This window comes from Oncorhynchus masou, chromosome 23 (genome assembly GCF_036934945.1).
Source record: "Oncorhynchus masou masou isolate Uvic2021 chromosome 23, UVic_Omas_1.1, whole genome shotgun sequence".
Classification (NCBI taxonomy): domain Eukaryota; kingdom Metazoa; phylum Chordata; class Actinopteri; order Salmoniformes; family Salmonidae; genus Oncorhynchus; species Oncorhynchus masou.
In genome coordinates this window covers 22,510,251-22,530,896 of record NC_088234.1, presented here as the reverse complement: position 1 = coordinate 22,530,896, position 20,646 = coordinate 22,510,251, and the positions used below count along the sequence as shown (strand labels likewise).

General features: G+C 43.7%; 1 protein-coding gene across 3 annotated transcripts in view; it reads left to right on the top strand.

The window, feature by feature from the left end:
* LOC135510599 (phospholipid-transporting ATPase ABCA1-like) overlaps positions 1–20,216 on the top strand; it is a 246,065-nt gene extending 225,849 nt beyond the window's left edge. For all 3 annotated transcript variants that reach the window (XM_064931639.1, XM_064931637.1, XM_064931638.1), the window contains exons 49-50: positions 10,998–11,241; positions 18,581–20,216. In XM_064931639.1, coding sequence (XP_064787711.1) covers positions 10,998–11,241; positions 18,581–18,721 — 385 coding nt within the window. In that variant the 3' untranslated portion in view covers positions 18,722–20,216. The remainder of the gene's footprint in view (positions 1–10,997; positions 11,242–18,580) is intronic.
* Positions 20,217–20,646: the final 430 nt, after the last annotated feature.

Sequence of the window (20,646 nt, the reverse complement as noted above, 5' to 3'; positions counted from 1 at the left end):
AAGAGAGATGGGAGAGGAAATAGACAAGAGGAGAGAGGAGATGGGGAGAGGACAGATGATACAGAAGAGAGAGAAGAGGAGAGATGGGAGAGGATAGATGAGAGAGGGGAGGAGAGGAAGAGAGCAGAGAGATGAGAAAGGAGGGAGAGGAGGAGATGAGAGATGGTAGAGGAGAGATATGAGAGAGGACAGAGGATGAGAGATGGGAAAGGAGAGATATGAGAGGAGAGATGAGCGAGAGGAGAGATGAGGGAGATGGGAGAGGAGATGGGAGAGACTGGAGATGGGAGGGTAGAATAGCATTTGCCAAACCAAGTCCTTTGAAGAATGTCTCTGGTGGTAAATTGGATACGTTGTAGTAACGTCGTTGTGTGGTAGACGTTACTACAACGTTACTGTCTGTTCCTTCCTAACCTGCGTTTGCAACTGCGGTTGCTGACTCAACGGTTAGGAGGTATCACTTCTGTAGTGAATAAGAGTTCAAAGTTCATACCATTCGCTCAACCAAAGCTCATGCTGATGTTGGCTTCATTCTGTAGTTATTATCTGAACCATTCTGACATAGGACCGTCACCCTCATATCCTCGGAACAGCAAGTTCTATTGTCGTCAAGGCTGTATATAGGAAGAGAGAAGAGGGCGTGTTTGATAAGTTTTCTAGCCCATTTTCTAGCCCTTCACAGAGGCGGGCCACTGAGTGAGCAGCCCTAACTTATGAAAACCCACATCTCACATTTTATCCCGTCACAAATAATTTCATATTCAAACATTTGAATTGAACAACAATTCCATGTGAATCCGATAATCCGATGTGTAGACTTTCCACTGTAGAGTTTGTCATCTTATCATTGATGAGAATGTCTCAGATGACAACCGAACTGACATCATATTCATTAAGTACCACCGCATATGTTCAATTGTTCGGATTGCCAGAATGTAGTTCATTTCCCCCCACCTACTGATGTTTCCAGAATCTCTATGTTAACCAAGGTTTTTTATTAAATGTAACCTCAGTAGGTTAGAGAGAGGGAAAAGGGGGGAAGAGGTATTTATGACTGTCATAAACCCTATCCCCCAGGCCAACGTCATGACACATGGGAGAGGACATTTTGGAGAGAAGAGAGGGTAGGAGATATGGGAGAGTAAATAGAAGGGAGAGAGGAGAAATGGGGAGAAGAGAGTTGGGAGAGGAAAGATTGGAGAGGAGAGATGGGAGAGAAGAGATTATATAGAAGAGGAGAGATGAGAGATGGGATAGAGGAGAGGAGACAGGAGAAAAGAGACAGGAGAGGAGAGACGGGAGAGGAGCAGAGATATGGGAAAAGAGGAGAGATGGGAGAGGAGAGATGGGAAAAGAGGAGAGATGGGAAAAGAGGAGAGATGGGAGAGGAGAGATGGGAAAAGAGGGGAGATGGGAAAAGAGGGGAGATGGGGAGATGGGAGAGGAGAGATGGGAAAAGAGGGGAGATGGGAGATGGGAGAGGAGAGATGGGAAAAGAGGAGAGATGGGAAAAGAGGGGAGATGGGAGAGGAGAGATGGGAAAAGAGGGGAGATGGGGAGATGGGAGAGGAGAGATGGGAAAAGAGGGGAGATGGGAGAGGAGAGATGGGAAAAGAGGAGAGATGGGAGAGGAGAGATGGGAAAAGAGGGGAGATGGGAGAGGAGATGGGAAAAGAGGGGAGATGGGAGAGGAGAGATGGGAAAAGAGGAGAGATGGGAAAAGAGGGGAGATGGGAGAGGAGAGATGGGAAAAGAGGGGAGATGGGAGAGGAGAGATGGGAAAAGAGGGGAGATGGGGAGATGGGAGAGGAGAGATGGGAAAAGAGGAGAGATGGGAAAAGAGGGGAGATGGGAAAAGAGGGGAGATGGGAAAAGAGGGGAGATGGGAGAGGAGAGATGGGAAAAGAGGAGAGATGGGAGAGGAGAGATGGGAGAGGAGAGATGGGGAGATGGGAGAGGAGAGATGGGAAAAGAGGGGAGATTGGGGAGAGGAGAGAGAGAGAGGAGAGATGGAGAAAATGGAGATATGGAGAGCAGATACGAGAGATCGGAGAGGTAGGAGAACAGAGATGGGAGAGGAGAGCGGAGAGGAAGGATATGAGATAGAGGAGAGATGGTAGAGATGAGATGGTTAGAGGAGATGTGAGAGATGGTTGAGATGAGAGAGGGGAGGAGAGGAGAGATGGGAGAAGAGAAGAGATGGTAAAAGAGGAGAGGAGACGTGGGAGAGGAAAGATGGGAGAAGAGAGATGGGAGAGGAAATAGACAAGAGGAGAGAGGAGATGGGGAGAGAGAGAAGAGGAGAGGATAGATGAGAGAGGAGATGAGAGTTTGGCTAGAGGAGAAGAGAGTAGAGAAAAGATGGCAGCAGAGGAGAGGAGAGAGCAGAGATGAGAGGATGGATGAGAGAGGAGATGGGATAGAAGAGAGCAGAGAGGATGGAGGAGAGGAGAGATGGGAAAGGAGAGAGGGGAGACAAGACTAGAGGATAGATGGAAGAGGAGAAAGGAGAGATTGGAGAGATCTCTCCCTCCCTCGTTCCACACTGCAGATATGCGCAGCACACCAGCAGCTCTCGTTCCCTTTCTGAAGCTGGAGGTTATGTGTTTTAAATGACACGGGAGGGAGAAGATGAGAGATTGGAGAGGGGAGAGATGGGAGAGGCAAGATGAGAGAGGCGAGCCAGGAGAGGAGAGATCGTGGAGGAGAGTGACTAACAAAATCAATGAGAGTCCCCGGGCAGTAATTCAACCATGATTGCTACAAGTTTAGATAGCTGGCCATTGGACTAATTTACCAATCTAAAAAAATCTTAGCTGACGAGCTCATTAAGTGACTGTCAGTAACCAGGTTTCCATCCAACCTTTTTATGCGTGTAAAGTACATGGATAAAAAAAAGTCATGACTGTCCTGACAGAAAAAACAAATAAAATTCTGTATACTTTCCAAATGTAGACAGAAAAAGACACGCTAAACAAGGTGGGATCTTTTAATGTCGGTAAAATGAATGATACAAGTAATGTTGTTGGAAACGCTTTTATGTGCAAATATTGATATAACAACCATCATATCGAAGTAAACTTTGGAGTCATGCGATGTTCTGTGGTCCTCCCACTATGACTCGTCTGGAAAGCAAGCGGTTTATTAGGGCCAAAAGTATGTGGATACCCCTTCAAATGAATGGATTTGGCTATTTCAGCCACATCCATTGCTGACAGGTGTATAAAATCGAGCACACAGCCATGCCATCTCCATAGACAAACATTGGCAGTAGAATGGCCTTACTGAAGAGCTCAGTGACTTTCAACATGGCACTGTCATAGGATGCCACCTTTCCAACAAGTCAGTTTGTCAAATTTCTGCCCTGCTAGAGCTGCCCTCGTCAACTGTAAGTGCTGTTATTAAGTGGAAACGTCTAGGAGCAACAACGGCTCAGCCGCGAAGTGGTAGGCCATATAAGCTCACAGAACAGGACTGTCGAGTGCTGAAGCACACAGCGCGTAAAAATCGTCTGTCCTCGGTTGCAACACTAACTACAAAGCTCCAAAGTGCCTCTGTAAACAACATCAGCACAAGAACTGTTAGTCGGGAGCTTCATGAAATGGGTTTCCGTAGCCGCACACAAGCCAAAGATCACCATGCGCAATGCCAAGCTTTGGCTGCAGTGGTGTAAAGCTCGCTGCCATTGGACTCTGGAGCAGTGAAAACACATTCTCTGGAGTGATGAATCACGCTTCACCATCTGGCAGTCGGACGAATCTATATGTGCGCTCTCGGCAACAGAGCACAGCTACTATCTACTATGTCAATACCAGAATGGGTACACTCACTATATAACGCAACATTGTTTGTGAGAAAAACATGAATGGAGTTGAAAATGTTATAGAAACCCATTGAACTTCTTTTTTTTATTCAGTGCATGGATTCCAAGAACACAGGATGAGATGTTACTATCCGTTGTGCAAGCACTTCCAAGAGTTAATAAACAGTGAACGTGGTGAAATTTGGGGAGCGCATCGTCAGTAGTGTACCTTTGGTTCCTAGGGTGTTTCGGCCTTTCACACTATACACCCTCCCCAAAGGCGGCCAGGGACAGGGTGATCAATCCTACGCTTGCGTCCCATTCCCAATTAGTCATAGGAGTTGCCTTGTTGTTGATAGCCAACATCCCATGGGACTATGCATGGCAGGGGCGTCCTCCTCCCTGAGTCAAGCATTGTTGACCGCATTCCTCCTGGCCCTCTCACTTCGGGGCCCAGCTGGGGTCTTTCCTCTTCATCCAGAGCCACTGACTGCTGCCTTCTGCCGCCTCTGATACAGCTTTGATTGCCGAACGCTGGCTCTGGCCCTTAATTCCCAGGTCTCTAAGCAGTCTGGTTGTAGATGTTGCCACAAAACCTCTGCAGCCCACCTCCACTGGTCGGACTTCTGTGTTCCAGCCATGATGCCGTGCTTCGGCAGCTAGATCAGCATAGCGCAGATGTTTTCGCTCATAAGCCTCATCTACTGAGTTTTCCCAGGGTACTGTGAGCTCAATGATGAAGACCTTATTGAGTGAACGGGACCAGAGCACCATGTCAGGTCTTAGGGTGGTGGTTGCGATCTCCGGAGGAAACACAAGTTGCCGGCCAATGTCAGCTAGCATTTTCCAGTCGCGGGCCAAGCGCAGCTGGTCTCGCTCTAATGGTGTAGAGCCGCTCTTCGGTGGTTTAACCCCTTCGCGGACAAAGTTTGTCCGTAAGGAGTGTGATGCTGCTGTGGGTGGTAGGGAGTTGGTGGCAGCTCGCTTGTCCTCCAGGGCGGACGCAAGGTTTTTAAGGACTTGGTTGTGACGCCAAGTGTAGCGTCCTTGGGTGAGGCTTGTTTTACACCCTGTGAGAATGTGCCTGAGGTTGGCTGGCATGGAACAGAGGGCACAGTCCGGATCTTCACCATACCATTGGTGAAGATTAACTGGTGTTGGAAGGACGTCATATGTTGCTCTGATTGAAAAGCTCAACCGCCTCGCTTCCATGGCCCACAGATCTTTCCAGCTGATCTTCCTCTTCTCCACACTGTCCCATCGAGTCCACTGTCCCTGTTTGGCAAGAGAGACTGCCTTGGCCCTCCTTGCAGCCTCCTCCTGATGGCGTACTTCCTGCACTACCATCTTCCGCCGCTCTGGTGCAGTGGCCTTACTCCAAGCAGCACGGCTAGTTAGCCCAAGGCCTCCTCTTCCTTGCTGAACATGACCCACAATGTCAGCATGTCTGAGGGCTGCTGTTGCCTCCTGGACTGCTTTTCCTGGCCTCCATTTGCGCCCAGTTGCCAAGGTCGGCGCGTTGTTGCTCACCACTGGTTCTCGAGATTCATTCAGTGTCATCTGGAGCCTGGTTTTTGCACACTTGAATTCCTCTGTTAGACTGGTGAGGGGCAGCTTGAGGACACCATCTCCATAGAGGCCTATGGTGGTAAGGCATCGTGGAACTCCGAGCCACTTCTTTAAGTAGCCTGTGACTCCTCTTTCCATCTTCTCCACTGTTGAGATTGGAACCTCATACAGTGCTAAGGGCCACAACACCCGGGGTAGGAGACCAAACTGCAGACACCAGGCCTTTAACTTTCCAGGTAGCTGGGTGTTGTCGATGGACTGTAGGCTACTACTGATGTCTTTGCGCAGCTGTTGCACCTGGTCTTTGTCCTTCAGGCTTGCATCATACCACCTTCCAAGGCTTTTTACCGGCTGCTCAGACACTGTTGGGATTTGGTCATCTCCGATGAAGAATTTCAGGTCAGAGAGTACTCCCTTCACAATCGAGATGCTGCGTGACTTGGATGGTTTAATCTTCATACGGGCCCAGCTGATGTTCTCCTCGAGTTTTCTGAGCAGTCTCCTGGTGCATGGGACAGTGGTGGTCAATGTTGTAATGTCGTCCATGTAGGCTCTGAGTGGATTTAACCGCAAAGGGTATTTTAACGTGCACTATGTCATCACTCCCAGCCTTTTTTCTGCAACAAGTCAATTTGATGGAAACACATCTCTAGCGGAAAAATGCACATGTTGTTTTTATGACGATTTTGAAAGAATGCCAAGAGTGTGCAAAGCTGTCATCAAGACAAAGGGTGGCTACTTTGAAGAATCTCAAATATAAAATATATTTTGATTTATTTAACACCTTTTTGGTTACTACATGATTCCATATGTGTTATTTCATAGTTTTGATGTCTTCTTTATTATCCTACAATGTAGAAAATAGTAAGAAAAACCCTTGAATGAGTAGGTGTGTCCATACGTTTGATTGGTACTGTAGGAACAAGTGGTCAATCTGGGATTGGGCAAACGATTGATGAGGGAAGACGATAACATTTTACATTGTGGTCGAGATTATTTTCTATTCAAATCAAATTGTGTTCGTCACATGCTTCTCAAACAACAGGTGTAGACTAACAGGGAAATGCTGACTTACGGGCCTTTCCCAACAATGTAGGAGAAAGAAAATAGAGAGATAATAGAAGAGCGATAGCAGAAGTAGTAAATCCACAACGAGTGATGATCACTTATATTATTGTGAGAGGACCGAAGGGCAGAAATTGGAAAATGAATAATACATACCGCCACTCTCCTGTTGGAGTGAAGCAGAGAAAATGGAGCACAGAGAGAAAACAGAGAGAGAGCAAAAATGAGAGAGCGAGAGCTCATTGATCAGCCTCTTCTTTCTGCTGCTGGGGAGCGCCGTTTGATTACACATGTACGCCTGAAACCTCTTCTAGCGACGCCCCCGAGCATTATTGGATAAAAAAAAAAAATATCTTGTCTTCGCTGAGCTCAGCACCTCTGAAAGCTCAGCTGCGCCCTCGCCATTCTGAGCGCCGGCCGATCACCTCGCTAAATGGAGGGGCGTTTGTCAGACTCATGATGATTGGATGATGAATCAGACTGGATAAGAGCTAAATCTCAAAAAGGGTGGGATCTCAGACGACTTCTACTCCGACTGGCTTCTGTTGACTTGGCTCTTTGTTCATTCAAACTTTGTACTGAAGGCTTATTTCAATATGCTATGAGAAGAAGTCCACGGGACTGTGTGATCACAGAGAATTGGACAGATAAGTCACGGATGATAAAGAATAGTAGATCTTCTCTCTCATTTGTGATTTCCTACTTAAATGTTGATGTTCCATTCTAGCAATCAGAGGAATGAAGATTATGCATTTTAATCTAGGATTTCAAATAAAGTATTCAATCAGCACAGAGATATGGCTTGTTATTAGGTATAATGATGTATTCCCATTGAAAGGCTCTGGGAGTTGTATTTGGCCTTGGATTCTACATTGTATGCTAGTATGGACATTGAAACAATGCCTTAGTACGGCTGAGGCTAACACACCACTTCTCTCATTACTTTTAAGAGGTTGCTGCTTCTCCTTGCATGGAGCACTTAACAGCCTCCAATGGACATTTCCCACGACTAAATATAACATTAGGGGATTCATTAAGCAGAAAACAATGGTAATAAGAGTACTAACATCAAAATAACACTAGTCTCTCGCATAAAAGCCAAGGAATGTTAAAAGCTGGTTGCCCAATCCAGCTTTGAGGGAGCATTTAATGTCAAAGTTAGAATCATATTTTGGTGGTTTTTATTTGATGTGCCGGTGGATTGATTGGGATTTGTTTGAATTATTAATGTCAGAATACACAGTGTAACTAAATAGAAAGTGAATGAATGCACACCGCTTTATACAAATAGATGTGATGAGTGAATCTCATCATATGCTGATGTGCCTTACGTAATTCATTGAGGTGTTTGGAACAATGCTTTTGTTTGCACATTCTTAAGAGACCTGGAAATAATTTGATAAGTCAGATTTATTTGATTTTAGATTCACAATAACAAGTCATTACAAGGCCTCATTGCCTCAAAAGAATTAGGTAGGAGTATGGCAATCAGTTTTTCTGAATTTCTTTTCTGAATATATAAATAAATAATGGGATTGAGACTGTCATTTGCAGAGGTCTACAGGGCCTTCGGAAAGTATTCAGACCACTTGACATGTTCCACATTTTGTTACGTTACAGCCTTATTCTAAAATTGATTCAAATGTATTTTTTCCTCATCAATCTACACGCATTTTTTTTAACCTAAAATATAAAATTTACATAAGTATTCAGACCCTTTACTCAGTACTTTGTTGAAGCACCTTTGGCAGCGATTACAGCATTGAGCCTTCTTGGGTATGACGCTACAAGCTTGGCACACCTATATTTGGGGAATCTCTCCCATTCTACTCTGTAGATCCTCTCAAGCTCTATCAGGTTGAGATGTTTGATCGTGTTCAAGTCCAAGCTCTGGCTGGGCCACTCAAGGAGATCAGACTTGTCCCGAAGCCACTCCTGCGTTGTCTTGGCTGTGTGCTTAGTGTCGTTGTCCTGTTGGAAGGTGAACCTTTGCCCCAGTCTGAGGTCCTGAGCGCTCTGGAACAGGTTTTCATCAAGGATCTCTCTGTACTTTGCTCTGTTCATCTTTGCCTCGATCCTGACTAGTATCCCAGTCCCTGCCACTGAAAGCATCCCCACAGCATGATGCTGCCACCACTATGCTTCACCTTGGGGATGGTGCCAGGTTTCCTCCAGACGTGACGCTTGGCATTCAAGCAATCTTGGTTTCATCAGACCAGAGAATGTTGTTTCTCATGGTCTGAAAGTCTTCAGGTGCCTTTTGGCAAACTCCAAGTGGGCTGTCATGTGCCTTTTACTGAGGAGTGGCTTCCATCTGGCCGCTCTAAAGGCCTGATTGGTGGAGTGCTGCAGAGATGGTTGTCCTTCTGGAATGTTCTCCCATCTCCACAGAGGAACTCTGGAGCTCTGTCAGAGTGACCATCTTATTCTTGGTCATCGCCCTGACCAAGGCCCGTCTCCCTCGATTGCTCAGTTTGGCTGGGTGGCCAGCTCTCGGAAGATTCTCGGCTGTGTTCTTGTGGACCTTCAATGCTGCAGAAATGTGTTGGTACTCGTTCCCCAGATCTGTGCCTTGACATAATCCTGTCTCGGAGCTCTATGCACAATTCCTTCGATCTCATGGCTTGGTTTTTGCTCTGACAAGAACTGTCAACTGTGAGACCTTATATAGACAGGTGTGTGCTTTTCCAAATCATGTCCAATTAATTGAATGTACCATAGGTGGACTCCAATCAAGTTGTAGAGACATCTCAAGGATGATCAATAGAAACAGGATGCACCTGAGCTCAATTTCAAGTCTCATAGAAAATAATAATACTCATGTAAATAAGGTATTTCTGTGTTTTATATTTTATAGATTTGTCAAAATTGTAAATAAAACTGTTTTTGCTTTGTCTTCTTGGGACATTGTGTGCATATTGCTGTAATTTAAAAAAGTATTTAACCCATTTTAGAATAAGGCTGTAACGTAACAAAATGTGGAAAATGTCCAGGGCTCTGAATACTTTCCGAAAGCAGTGTTCATACACTAAAAGAGATTTTGAGGTATTCTGAAAATATACTGTATGTCCTTAGATTAGGATTGGCTTTAAGACGGCCTAAACGGCACGTATCAAGACATTTTAAGTCTGAATAATAGAAAATATACCATACACCCAAACCTTGTCCTAGCAAATTCTTATTGACAATGACAACCTACCAGGGACTGTAGTGACACCTCTTGAGATGCAGTGCCTTAGACAGATGTGGTTGCTGAGACATTAGCCACTTAAACAGTCCAGATAATAAACACTATGGTTGTGTCCCAAATGGCGGCCTATTCACCATAGGGGGCCATTTGGGACACAGTCTCCATTAAACAACCCCAGGTATTTTAAAGATCGGATCATATGTGCAGACCTGTGTTGAAACCGTGTTTCTGGAATGCAGCCAACGTGTCACACGGTGATCCACTGCTTACATATACAGTAGGTTCACCCAAAGCACCATGGGTAATTCTACATGCCAACTCATGGATTTGTCCAAACTCAGGATGTTGCGACAGCACCTAGCATTAGCACCTTCTGAAGCAGCGCTAGCAGCAGAGGGAGGGGGAAGAGAGGGATGGGGGAAAAGCAGTAGGAGGAGTGAACATTCCTTCAGACGGAAAAAACTCACGAGTTTCTCGGGTGTGCGGAGTTGGCCGACTCCCGGTGTTAGTGACGCACCTATTCCCCGAAACGCTGCACAGGGAGCTTTCAACGAGCCGAGCCGGGAAATGAAGATCAATTATACCCCCCCTCCCCCGCTCCCCATCTCCTTCGTTCCATCCCTCTATCCCCCCTTCTCCTCCTCCTTCATCACATTATGTTAGCGCAAGGGTACCACCAAATTCAGCACAGTGAGGAAATAGAAGCATATTATTTAAGTGCTGCTGTTAAATTCAGGAGTGTGCACTTTAGCTTGGGTGGTGCATAGACAGAAGGCAAGGTGAATATGGAATCAAGGGAATTCGCTGGAGCACACAAAATTGTTCCAAAGGGGCATTTAATGGTGTGTAATTTACCAAACTGCACTAACCTTGGATAACCTCACTTTTTTTGTGTGTGCGTACTTGTGTGTCAACGGTCAAGTAGCGCTTGCTTATATTTGTCCTGTTTCACACATGTACAAGTGTGTAGTGTGAAATGGGAATATTTTTTTTGTTGCATATCCCACCCTTGGAAAGTGAGGTCATGGCCAGGGATCAGCCATTATTCACAGCAACCCTGGAGCAAATAGGGTTAAGTACCTTGCTCAAGGGCAGACCGACAGAATTCACCTAGTCGGCTTGGGAATTCAAACTAACAACCTTTCAGCAGACAAATCTCTACCTACTAGGCTACCTGCTGCCCACATTAGGCAAGGCGAATATGGAAGCAGGTGATATGCTGGAGCATACAAATGATTCCAAAAAGGCACTAATCTTGGATAACCACGTTTTTGTGTGCGTGTTTGTATGTATATATGTGCATTTTTGTCAGTCCATATGCTTTAATTGATGTGTAGTGTATGTGTTTATCCATGTGTTTGTTCTTTCTAGGTTCGGAGAAGGCTACACTGTGATCGTGAGGGTGGGCGGCTCGCCCCCCGCCCTGGGCCCCGTGGAGGAGTTTGTCCACGAGACCTTCCCTGGTAGCGTACTGAAGGAGAAGCACCACAACACGCTGCAGTACCAGCTCCCCCACAGCGAGGGCGCTCTGGCCAGCATCTTCAGCCATTTCACCACTCATCAGCAGAGGCTGGGTGTGGAGGACTACTCTGTCTCCCAGACCACTCTGGATCAGGTAACCAGATTAAACCCTTCATTCAATTGCTGTTCTGGTTGAGGACCATAGAGATGGTGACTGATCCTGGAGGGCAGGAGAGTGTACAGGTTTATTTTCTTGGCAGGTGTGTTAAGGCTGGAGTAAATGTCTGCAGACACTGTGGCCCTCCAGGGGTGAGATGCCCATCTCTTTTAGGCAAACATTATCTATAGAACACATTTCCTTTAAGACTTGTACACTGAATGCTGTTAGACTTGATGTCGAATGTCGCTGCCTCACCCCACGTTTCTGATGTGATGTATGAAGCTTGAGATCTGTTGCAATCAAGCCTCAGTGAGAAAGCGAGTGAAAGAAAGAGAGCGAGTGAGTGAAAGAATAAAAGAGTGAGTGAAAGAATAAAAGAGTGAGTGAAAGAATAAAAGAGTGAGTGAAAGAAAGAGGTGAGTGAGTGAGGGAGTGAGTGAGTGAGTGAGTGAGTGAGTGAGTGAAGGACGGAGTGAGTGAGTGAGTGAGTGAGTGAGTGAGTGAGTGAGTGAGTGAGTGAGTAAAAAAGAGAGTGAGTGAAAAAGAGAGTGAGTGAAAGAGGTGAAGGAGTGAGTGAAAGAGAGGTGAAGGAGTGAGTGAAAGAGAGGTGAAGGAGTGAGTGAAAGAGAGGTGAAGGAGTGGGTGAAAGAGTGAATGAGTGGGTGAAAGAGTGAGTGAGTGGGTGAGTGGGTGAAAGAGTGAGTGGGTGAAAGAGTGAGTGAGTGAGTGAGTGAGTGAGTGAGTGAGTGAGTGAGTGAGTGAGTGAGTGAGTGAGTGAGTGAGTGAGTGAGTGAGTGAGTGAAGGAAAGAAAGAAAGAGTGAGTGAGTGAAGGAAAGAGTGAGTGAAAGAAAGAGTGAGTGAAAGAAAGAAAGAGTGAGTGAAAGAAAGAGTGAGTGAAAGAAAGAGTGAGTGAAAGAAAGAGTGAGTGAAAGAAAGAGTGAGTGAAAGAATAAAAGAGTGAGTGAGAGAATAAAAGAGTGAGTTAGAGAATAAAAGAGTGAGTGAGAGAATAAAAGAGTGAGTGAGAGAATAAGAGTGAGTGAGAGAATAAGAGTGAGTGAGAGAATAAGAGTGAGTGAGAGAATAAAAGTGTGAGTGAGAGAATAAAAGAGTGAGTGAGAGAATAAAAGAGTGAGTGAGAGAAAGAAAGAGTGAAGGAAGGAAAGAGTGAGTGAAAGAGGGTGAGTGAGAGAGTAAGTGAGAGAGAGAGTGAGTGAGAAAGAGTGAGAGAAAGAGTAAGTGAAAGAAAGAGTGAGTGAAAGTGAGTGAATGAAAGAATGAGAGAAAAGGAATGAGTGGGAGAGAGTGAGTGAAAGAAAGAGAGTGAGTGAAAGAACGAGTGAAAAAAAGAAAGAGAGTGAGTGAGTGAAAGTGTGAGTGAGAGGGTGAGTGAGTGAAAGAGGGTGAATGAGTGAGAGTGTGAGTGAAAGAAAGAGTGAGTGAAAGAAAGAGTGAGTGAAAGAATGAGTGAGCGAAAGAACAAGTGAGCGAAAGAACGAGTGAGTGAAAGAACAAGTGAGCGAAAGAACAAGTGAGCGAAAGAACGAGTGAGCGAAAGTGAGTGAAAGAACGAGTGAGAGAAAGTGATTGAAAGAAAGTGAGAAAAATAATGAATGTGAGAAAGAGTGTGTGAAAGAAAGAGTGAAGGAAAGAAATGGTATGTGAAAGAAAGAGTGAGTGAAAAATGTGAGAAAGAGTGAGTGAAAGAAAGAGAGTGCGTGAAAGAGAGTGAGAGAAAAAGAATGTGTGAGAGAGTGAGTGAAAGAGAGTGAGAGACAGTGATAAGGAGTGTGTGAAAGAAAGTGGGTGAGTGAAAGAGAGTGAAGGAGAGTGAGTGAGTGAGAAAGAGAGTGAAAGAAAGAGTGAGTGAAATAAAGAAAGAGAGTGAGTGAGTAAGTGAGTGAAAGAAAGAGTGGGTGAAATAAAGAAAGGGTGGGTGAAAGAAAGAAAGGGTGAGTGAAAGAAAGAGTGGAGGAAAGAAAGAGTGAGTGGGAGAAAGTCAGTGAGTGAAATAAAGAGTGAGTGAAATAAAGAGTGAGTGAGAGAGAGAAAGAAAGAAAGAGTGAGTGAAAGAAAGAGTAAAGGAAAGAAAGAGTGTGAGTGAGAGAGTGAAGGAATCAGAGTGAAAGAAAGAATGAAAGAGTGAGTGAGTGAGTGAGTGAGTGAGTGAGTGAGTGAGTGAGTGAGTGAGTGAGTGAGTGAGTGAAAGAGTAAAGGAAAGAAAGAGTATGAGTGTGAGAGAATGAAAGAGTGAGAAATAAGGAGTGAGTGAAAGTGAGTGAGTGAAAAAGAGTGAAGGAGAGTGGGTGAGTGAGAAAGAGAGAGTAAGTGAAAGAAAGAAAGAGTAAGTGATAGAAACAAAGAGTGAGTGAAGTAAAGAAAGAGTGAGTGAGTGAAAGAGAGGTGAGTGAGAGAGTGAGTGACTGAGAAAAATGAAAGAGTGAGAGAAAGAATAGTGAGAGAAAGAATAGAGTGAGAGAAAGAATAGAGTGAGAGAAAGAATATAAGAGTGAGAGAAAGAATATAAGAGTGAGAGAAAGAATAAAAGAGTGAGTGAAAGAGAGTGAAGGAGTGGGTGAAAGAGAGTGAAGGAGTGGGTGAAAGAATAAAAGTGAGAGAAAGAATATAAGAGTGCGAGAGAGTGAAGGAGTGGGTGAGTGAAAGGATGAAAGAGTGAAAGAATGAGTGAGTGAGTGAGTGAGTGAGTGAAAGAATGAGTGAGTGAGTGAAAGAATAAGAGTGAGTGAAAGAATAAAAGAGTGAGAAAGAATAAAAGAGTGAGATAAAGAATAAAAGAGTGAGATAAAGAATAAAAGAGTGAGAGAAAGAATAAAAGAGTGAGAGAAAGAATAAGAGTGAGAGAAAGAATAAGAGTGAGAGAAAGAATAAGAGTGAGAGAAAGAATAAAAGAGTGAGAGAGAGTGAAGGAGTGGGTGAAAGAGAGTGAAGGACTGGGTGAAGGAGTGAGTGAGTGAGTGAGTGAAAGAATGAAAGAGTGAGAGAAAGAAAGAATAAAAGAGTGAGAGAAAGAAAGAATAAAAGGGTGAGAGAAAGAATAAAAGAGTGAGAGAGAGTGAAGGAGTGGGTGAAAGAGAGTGAAGGAGTGAGTGAGTGAAAGAGTGAGTGAGTGAAAGAGTGAGTGAGTGAAAGAATGAGTGAGTGAAAGAGTGAGTGAGTGAAAGAATGGGAGTGAGTGAGAGAAAGAATAAAAGAGTGAGAGAAAGAAGAGTGAGCGAAAGAATAAAAGAGTGAGCGAAAGAAAGAGTGAGTGAAAGAATGAGAGTGAGTGAAAAAAAGGAAGGAAAGAGAGTGAGTGAGTGAGTGAGTGAAGAGAGTGAATGAGTGAAAGAGAGTGAGTGAAAGAGAGTGAAAAAGAGTGAGAGAGAGAGAGTGAAAGAAAGAGTGAGTGAGTGAGTGAGAGTGAGTGAAAGAGAGTGAGTGAGTGAAAGAGAGTGAGTGAGTGAAAGAGAGTGAGTGAGTGAAAGAGAGTGAGTGAAAGAAAGAGAGTGAAAGAGAGAGAGTGAAATAAAGAGTCAGAGAAGAGAGTGAGTGAGGGAAAGAAAACAAGAGAAAGGGAAAAAAAGAGAGGGAAAGAGAGAACCAACAATGCAGCCATTCTGTAATAGACCACACTGTATTTACCAGATCACAGAGAGTAAATACATCACATGCGGGGTATAAGGTCACTGCACTAAAACACAAAGGGGATAGAAACCAACACCTATGGGGGACTGAGACCAGACAGTCACCTTTCAGCTGGTGATTTATTGATGACAGTCCTGACCTATTGTTCTGTAAGACCTGGCTCGCACTACAATTAATATTGATCCGGCCCCAAGGCTGTGGCGTTAATGCCTATATTGAAAGACATTGGCCGTGTCCGAAAACTGCCTTGCCTACTACTTACTAAAACAACATACTGTGAACTAATCATTCTGTATACTATTTAGATTGTACTGTTGTGTAGTAAGCAACAAATATCAATATACCAGGCTCACCAATACTCAGTATGTGTCATCTAATATGCAATGGCGTTGTTTCCTGACATTTGTCCATTTTGGTATCAAGTATGTATCAGCTGATTATCAAGTAAGTAGCCGGAATGAGTCATAGGAGCAGGAGCCTAGCTCCTTCCAAAGCAGGGTAACCAGATACTGCGTTGTCCAAAAGCCACTGAACTTATGAAGTACATGATTCACTGTACCGCTCGACTGTACTCTACAGTCGAGCGGTACAGTGAATCATGTACTTCATAAGTTCAGTGGCTTTTGGACAACACAGTAACTGTACTTTGTTGTGAATATTGTTCTCTGAAACGTGAGTTTTTTCACAAATTGAAAACACAATATTTAACTTTAGCACGAGGGTGCTATTCCTCAACTGTATGTGTTAGACATTATCTTTACTTTCATAGAAAACAAAGGGTTACCTTTTGTCTGACTATAGGGACAAGCACTGATGCAGTGATAACATTACCATCTTCTATGTTCCCGGACTGACACCTAAAATGAAGTGGCACGGTCCATTTTTACTGTACCTTACATCCCTGGGAAATAAAGGGATTTTCCACCACAGAGATCATTTCAAAGACAACGGAACAAGCTAGCACATAGCTGGGCACGGACTGGGACGGCCTGTATTTAAAAAGTTCACTGAGGCATGTGGCGTGCAGGGACTCCACCTCCAGAGCGGCAAAGGTTAATTGAGCGCCTCTGCATCCTACTTCTCCTTGCCACGCGTCGGCAGCCATGTAATAAACACCCAAATGACCCCTCGCCATAATTAATACCCACACCCATCTTTTTATGAACAACATGTCAGTGTGGTCTAAGTTATAATAAACAAATGGTTAGAAGGTGAGAGGTGATTAGAGAAACATGTTTGTAGCGAGTATAGTGAGGAAAGAGATGTGTTGTTACTGTGTGTGCCGTATGAAATGCTAGTATTTGAACATGTCACATGCACAGTTCCACAAATATAAAGTCAGAGCAGATGCAGGATATTAAATATCTGCACCACATGATAAAACTATGCAGGATATGTATGCTCCCATGTGGGTTATTGGTGACAACATTTTGACCACTTACGTAGCTCTACGTCAGGTCTGTCTTTTATTTAGAATGCGTTCATAAACGCAACATTGTCTCCTGCCTTAACAAATATACAGTAGACAACTTAAGAAGTGTAGCACTATGTGGTCTGGATATTGTATTGTCTGTCAAACTCTGATATTGAAGGTCAAAGGCATCAATGTCTTAAGCCTCTTAGCATACTGTATCCAACCAATGGCATCTGGGGTCAAGGGTGAAATAATCTCCCTGATAGGCGGAGTTGAAGTAGGCATTGTTGTTTTTCAACTTCCTAATTTTCTCCCTGACAAGATGTCACAACCGTCAAGTTATTGAATGGAAACTGAAAAATAAAACGTTTTGTCAGACATCTTTTGTAAGGAAGCCTTCTGCTAAACTTTCTGTCAGTTTCAAAAGCCCGAAGAGCCGAGCACTACAGTTCTTCACTGCGCAAGTCCTCCCCAATTTAACAGGACGTTTCTTGAAACAGGATCTAACACTCAAGGTCCTCCTCCATCAAAGGTATCACATACTTACCGTCCCGTCTGACTTTTCTCTGGAGTCTCGACCGAAGATTTTCTAGTTCCAATTAAGATGGCAGACATTATCTGACACTAGAACGGATCGGGGAAATCAGTGGAACCTTCTCCTTTCTTTTCAAATGAAACATGCCAGGCTGATAACAGCCAGTTATATCACAACTATTGCATCAAATGCGTTGTACTGGGCTTTCACTTTGACGCTGAAGCTAGAAGAGTGAAGTTGATTCCACCAGGGATTCAGAAGATGAGGAAGAGCTGAGGAGGGGTAGTGGAAGGGAGTTTTTTTAAACATTTTTTATCATTTTGTCTTTGCTGCCAAAACGAAATGGAAGAGCACTTGTTCTATGCCTCGAAGGGGACCATATACATAGTGTGGCATTATTTTATTGGCTGTAACTGTTGAGGAATATATACTTCATAGGCAGTGCCTAATGGACTTGGTGGAGATAAAAAAAAAAAAATATACATAAAATCACTTCCCCTGTAAACGGTTGTTTCACTGCAGAAACAGTCCCCGTGTAAGTGGCTCAGATAGCATGGTATAATATTAGTCAGGTTGATGATGGTCTTTTTGTTTTATGTCATGGCCTTCTTTGTTAATACTTTACCTGATGAAGACAAGTTTTTACTGTTGTTTCCCCACCCCATACAGCATGTTACTGTTGTTTCCCCACCCCATACAGCATGTTACTGTTGTTTCCCCACCCCACACAGCATGTTACTGTTGATTCCCCACCCCATACAGCATGTTACTGTTGTTTCCCCACCCCATACAGCATGTTACTGTTGTTTCCCCACCCCATACAGCATGTTACTGTTGTTTCCCCACCCCATAAAGCATGTTACTGTTGTTTCCCCACCCCATACAGCATGTTACTGTTGTTTCCCCACCCCATACAGCATGTTACTGTTGTTTCCCCACCCCATACAGCACGTTACTGTTGTTTCCCCACCCCATACAGCACGTTACTGTTGTTTCCCCACCCCATACAGCACGTTACTGTTGTTTCCCCACCCCATACAGCACGTTACTGTTGTTTCCCCACCCCATACAGCACGTTACTGTTGTTTCCCCACCCCATACAGCACGTTACTGTTGTTTCCCCACCCCATAAAGCACGTTACTGTTGTTTCCCCACCCCATACAGCACGTTACTGTTGTTTCCCCACCCCATAAAGCACGTTACTGTTGTTTCCCCACCCCATACAGCATGTTACTGTTGTTTCCCCACCCCATACAGCATGTTACTGTTGTTTCCCCACCCCATACAGCATGTTACTGTTGTTTCCCCACCCCATACAGCATGTTACTGTTGTTTCCCCACCCCATACAGCATGTTACTGTTGTTTCCCCACCCCATAAAGCATGTTACTGTTGTTTCCCCACCCCATAAAGCATACTAATGTTGTCCGGCTCCTTTTCACCGTGAATAAGGGGGGGGGGGGGGGTAATAATTAACAGGATACGTTCTGTCTTGTTTCACAGTGAAGTGTAAGATATTTAAGGATGCATCATAGAAACTTGTTTTGGTTAAATGTCATTCGAAGAAGCAGATCGAATATGCTGATTGACTTTCGGTTTAAATGTTGAAATATTTCTGAAGACAAAACAATCTTTAAACACATTTGAAGCCCATTCATATGAACTGATGTGTGTGTGTGTTTTACATGCAAGGACGTTCTCTCTACAGCTACTCTTACCACCATGTCTTCATCCTCAGGTCTTTGTCAACTTTGCGAGGTACCAACAGGAGGAGGACAATCAAGCCCTGCAAGCTTATGACAACAAAGTGGACGTGTCCGACGAAATGCCAATGGAAACTCGGATCTCAACCGACTCAACTATACCAGAGAGCGTCTGAGTCACTTCCGATTCCATCCCTCAATCACAAGCACGGTTTATCTCCGGTCAAAGCTTGTAGATAGCTTTTGTATGTTTTACTTGTGCCATCTGCCATGGCATTTTTGCTATGTTATTATTCAAATGTTAAACGTGAACAACACATCTAATGGAATTCAACACCTAGCATAAAAATGTGATTGGTCTACCTGCATCAGAGGAGTGCGAGGTCATCAATGTTTAGATTAGATACTGTTATTTTCGGGAATTGCTTGATTATGAAACAGATTTTCGTCAGACCCTGTCCTGTTTGCCAAATGATATGGCGAGGAAACATCTCTTCCTCAAAGGTCAACACATTGATTCTATTATGTTGCCCCTCGACATTCTCTTACGATTGTTGTTGCAATTGTTTCACTACTGATAAAACAGTGAATGCTACCCAAATGGTACCCTATTCCTTGTACAGTGCACTACGTAGGTACAGATCCCTATGGATCTTCCAGGAGCAGATATTTACATGTTATCCTCTCCTTCATTCCAAAATTAGTATGGCGGCCCTACTTTATGAAGAATAAATATTTGTTTCCATTTGACAACCCAGGTAGATATGCGTATAATATAACTATATTTGGAGAAAATGCCGGTAGTTTTTAACAATGGTGAAACCACCAAACACTTTGCCAGTAACATAATGGTTTATTTTTGACAATACACACATAGACGCGCATATATTACAGCTATATTGAGAGTGTGAGTAGTCCTTTTTTAACAATGATGAAACCACACCAAGCACTTCGTCAATTTGCCTACATTACCTTGCAAGTGGAATTAGCACTTTCTAATGCAAATAAATTCTCTGTATGTTCAAAGTAAACTAGGGTTTACTTTGAGAGCCCAATGTCATTTGTATGCTGTTCAATGTCTCCTGTATTACTATCTTGTTCATTGCAAAGAATAAGGAATCCCATTTGTACTGAATATTGCTTTATTCCAGGACAGATGATTAAACATTTGCACAAATTGGCAAGTGACTAGAAGTTGAATTTGTAGATCCCCAGCTTTATTTCCTCCGGGATTCATTGGGCCCTGTTTGGGAGTCACTTTTAGCCACTTGAGAGATATGTGGCAGCCACTTTTAACTTCTGACTCAGCTGCTTGAATAAGTGCATCGTTATTTTATTCTTTAACTCTTTTTAAATCTATCTTTGTTGTGTAACTCACAAGTGCAGCATTTCAGCTTTGACAAAGAACTGTGCAAATGGTTTGATGGTGAGTTACTTGTTTACAGCCAAGTGGAAAGTAGTTTACTATAATAAACAGACATGCTTTTTTATCTTCCCCCTGCTACCTTTTTAAAATATTTTTTATTCAAACACCAAGTTCCCTCAAAATACGTTTTATTCCGTTTTATTAACAGCATTTAGATGTGTCAAAAGAGCATCAAAACACTACATTTTTCTTTCTCAATGTGCACGTAAACTATGAAAACCATGAATAAACAATTTTGACAGTTATGAGATATCAGCACTCTTCTCCCCTGAAACCCTGCCATCCTACCCATAGGCCTTTGCTCTCTTTGCTACCATCCCCATGAATCCTCCAGATGCACAGCACCTCTTACCTCCACTTTAAAAAGACCTCTCCTCCACTACATATGCATTTCTGGTTCATTTCCCCCCCCCACTACCTATCTTTATCAATGTAGCCTCACTCAGTGTTCATGTGTTGCCCATGAACTCATCTATGATTCCCTGCTCCCCGCCTTTACCTTTTTGCACAGCCTGGACTCGGGTCGACATAACATAGTAAAAGTACTGGAACACTCCAATTAGTATGATAGTGTGATATGTATTAATTTGTGGATATCCATGTCATATGATACGTTATTAGTTACAATTCATACAATGTTACGAATTTGCAAATGTATGTTATGAATTCCAATGG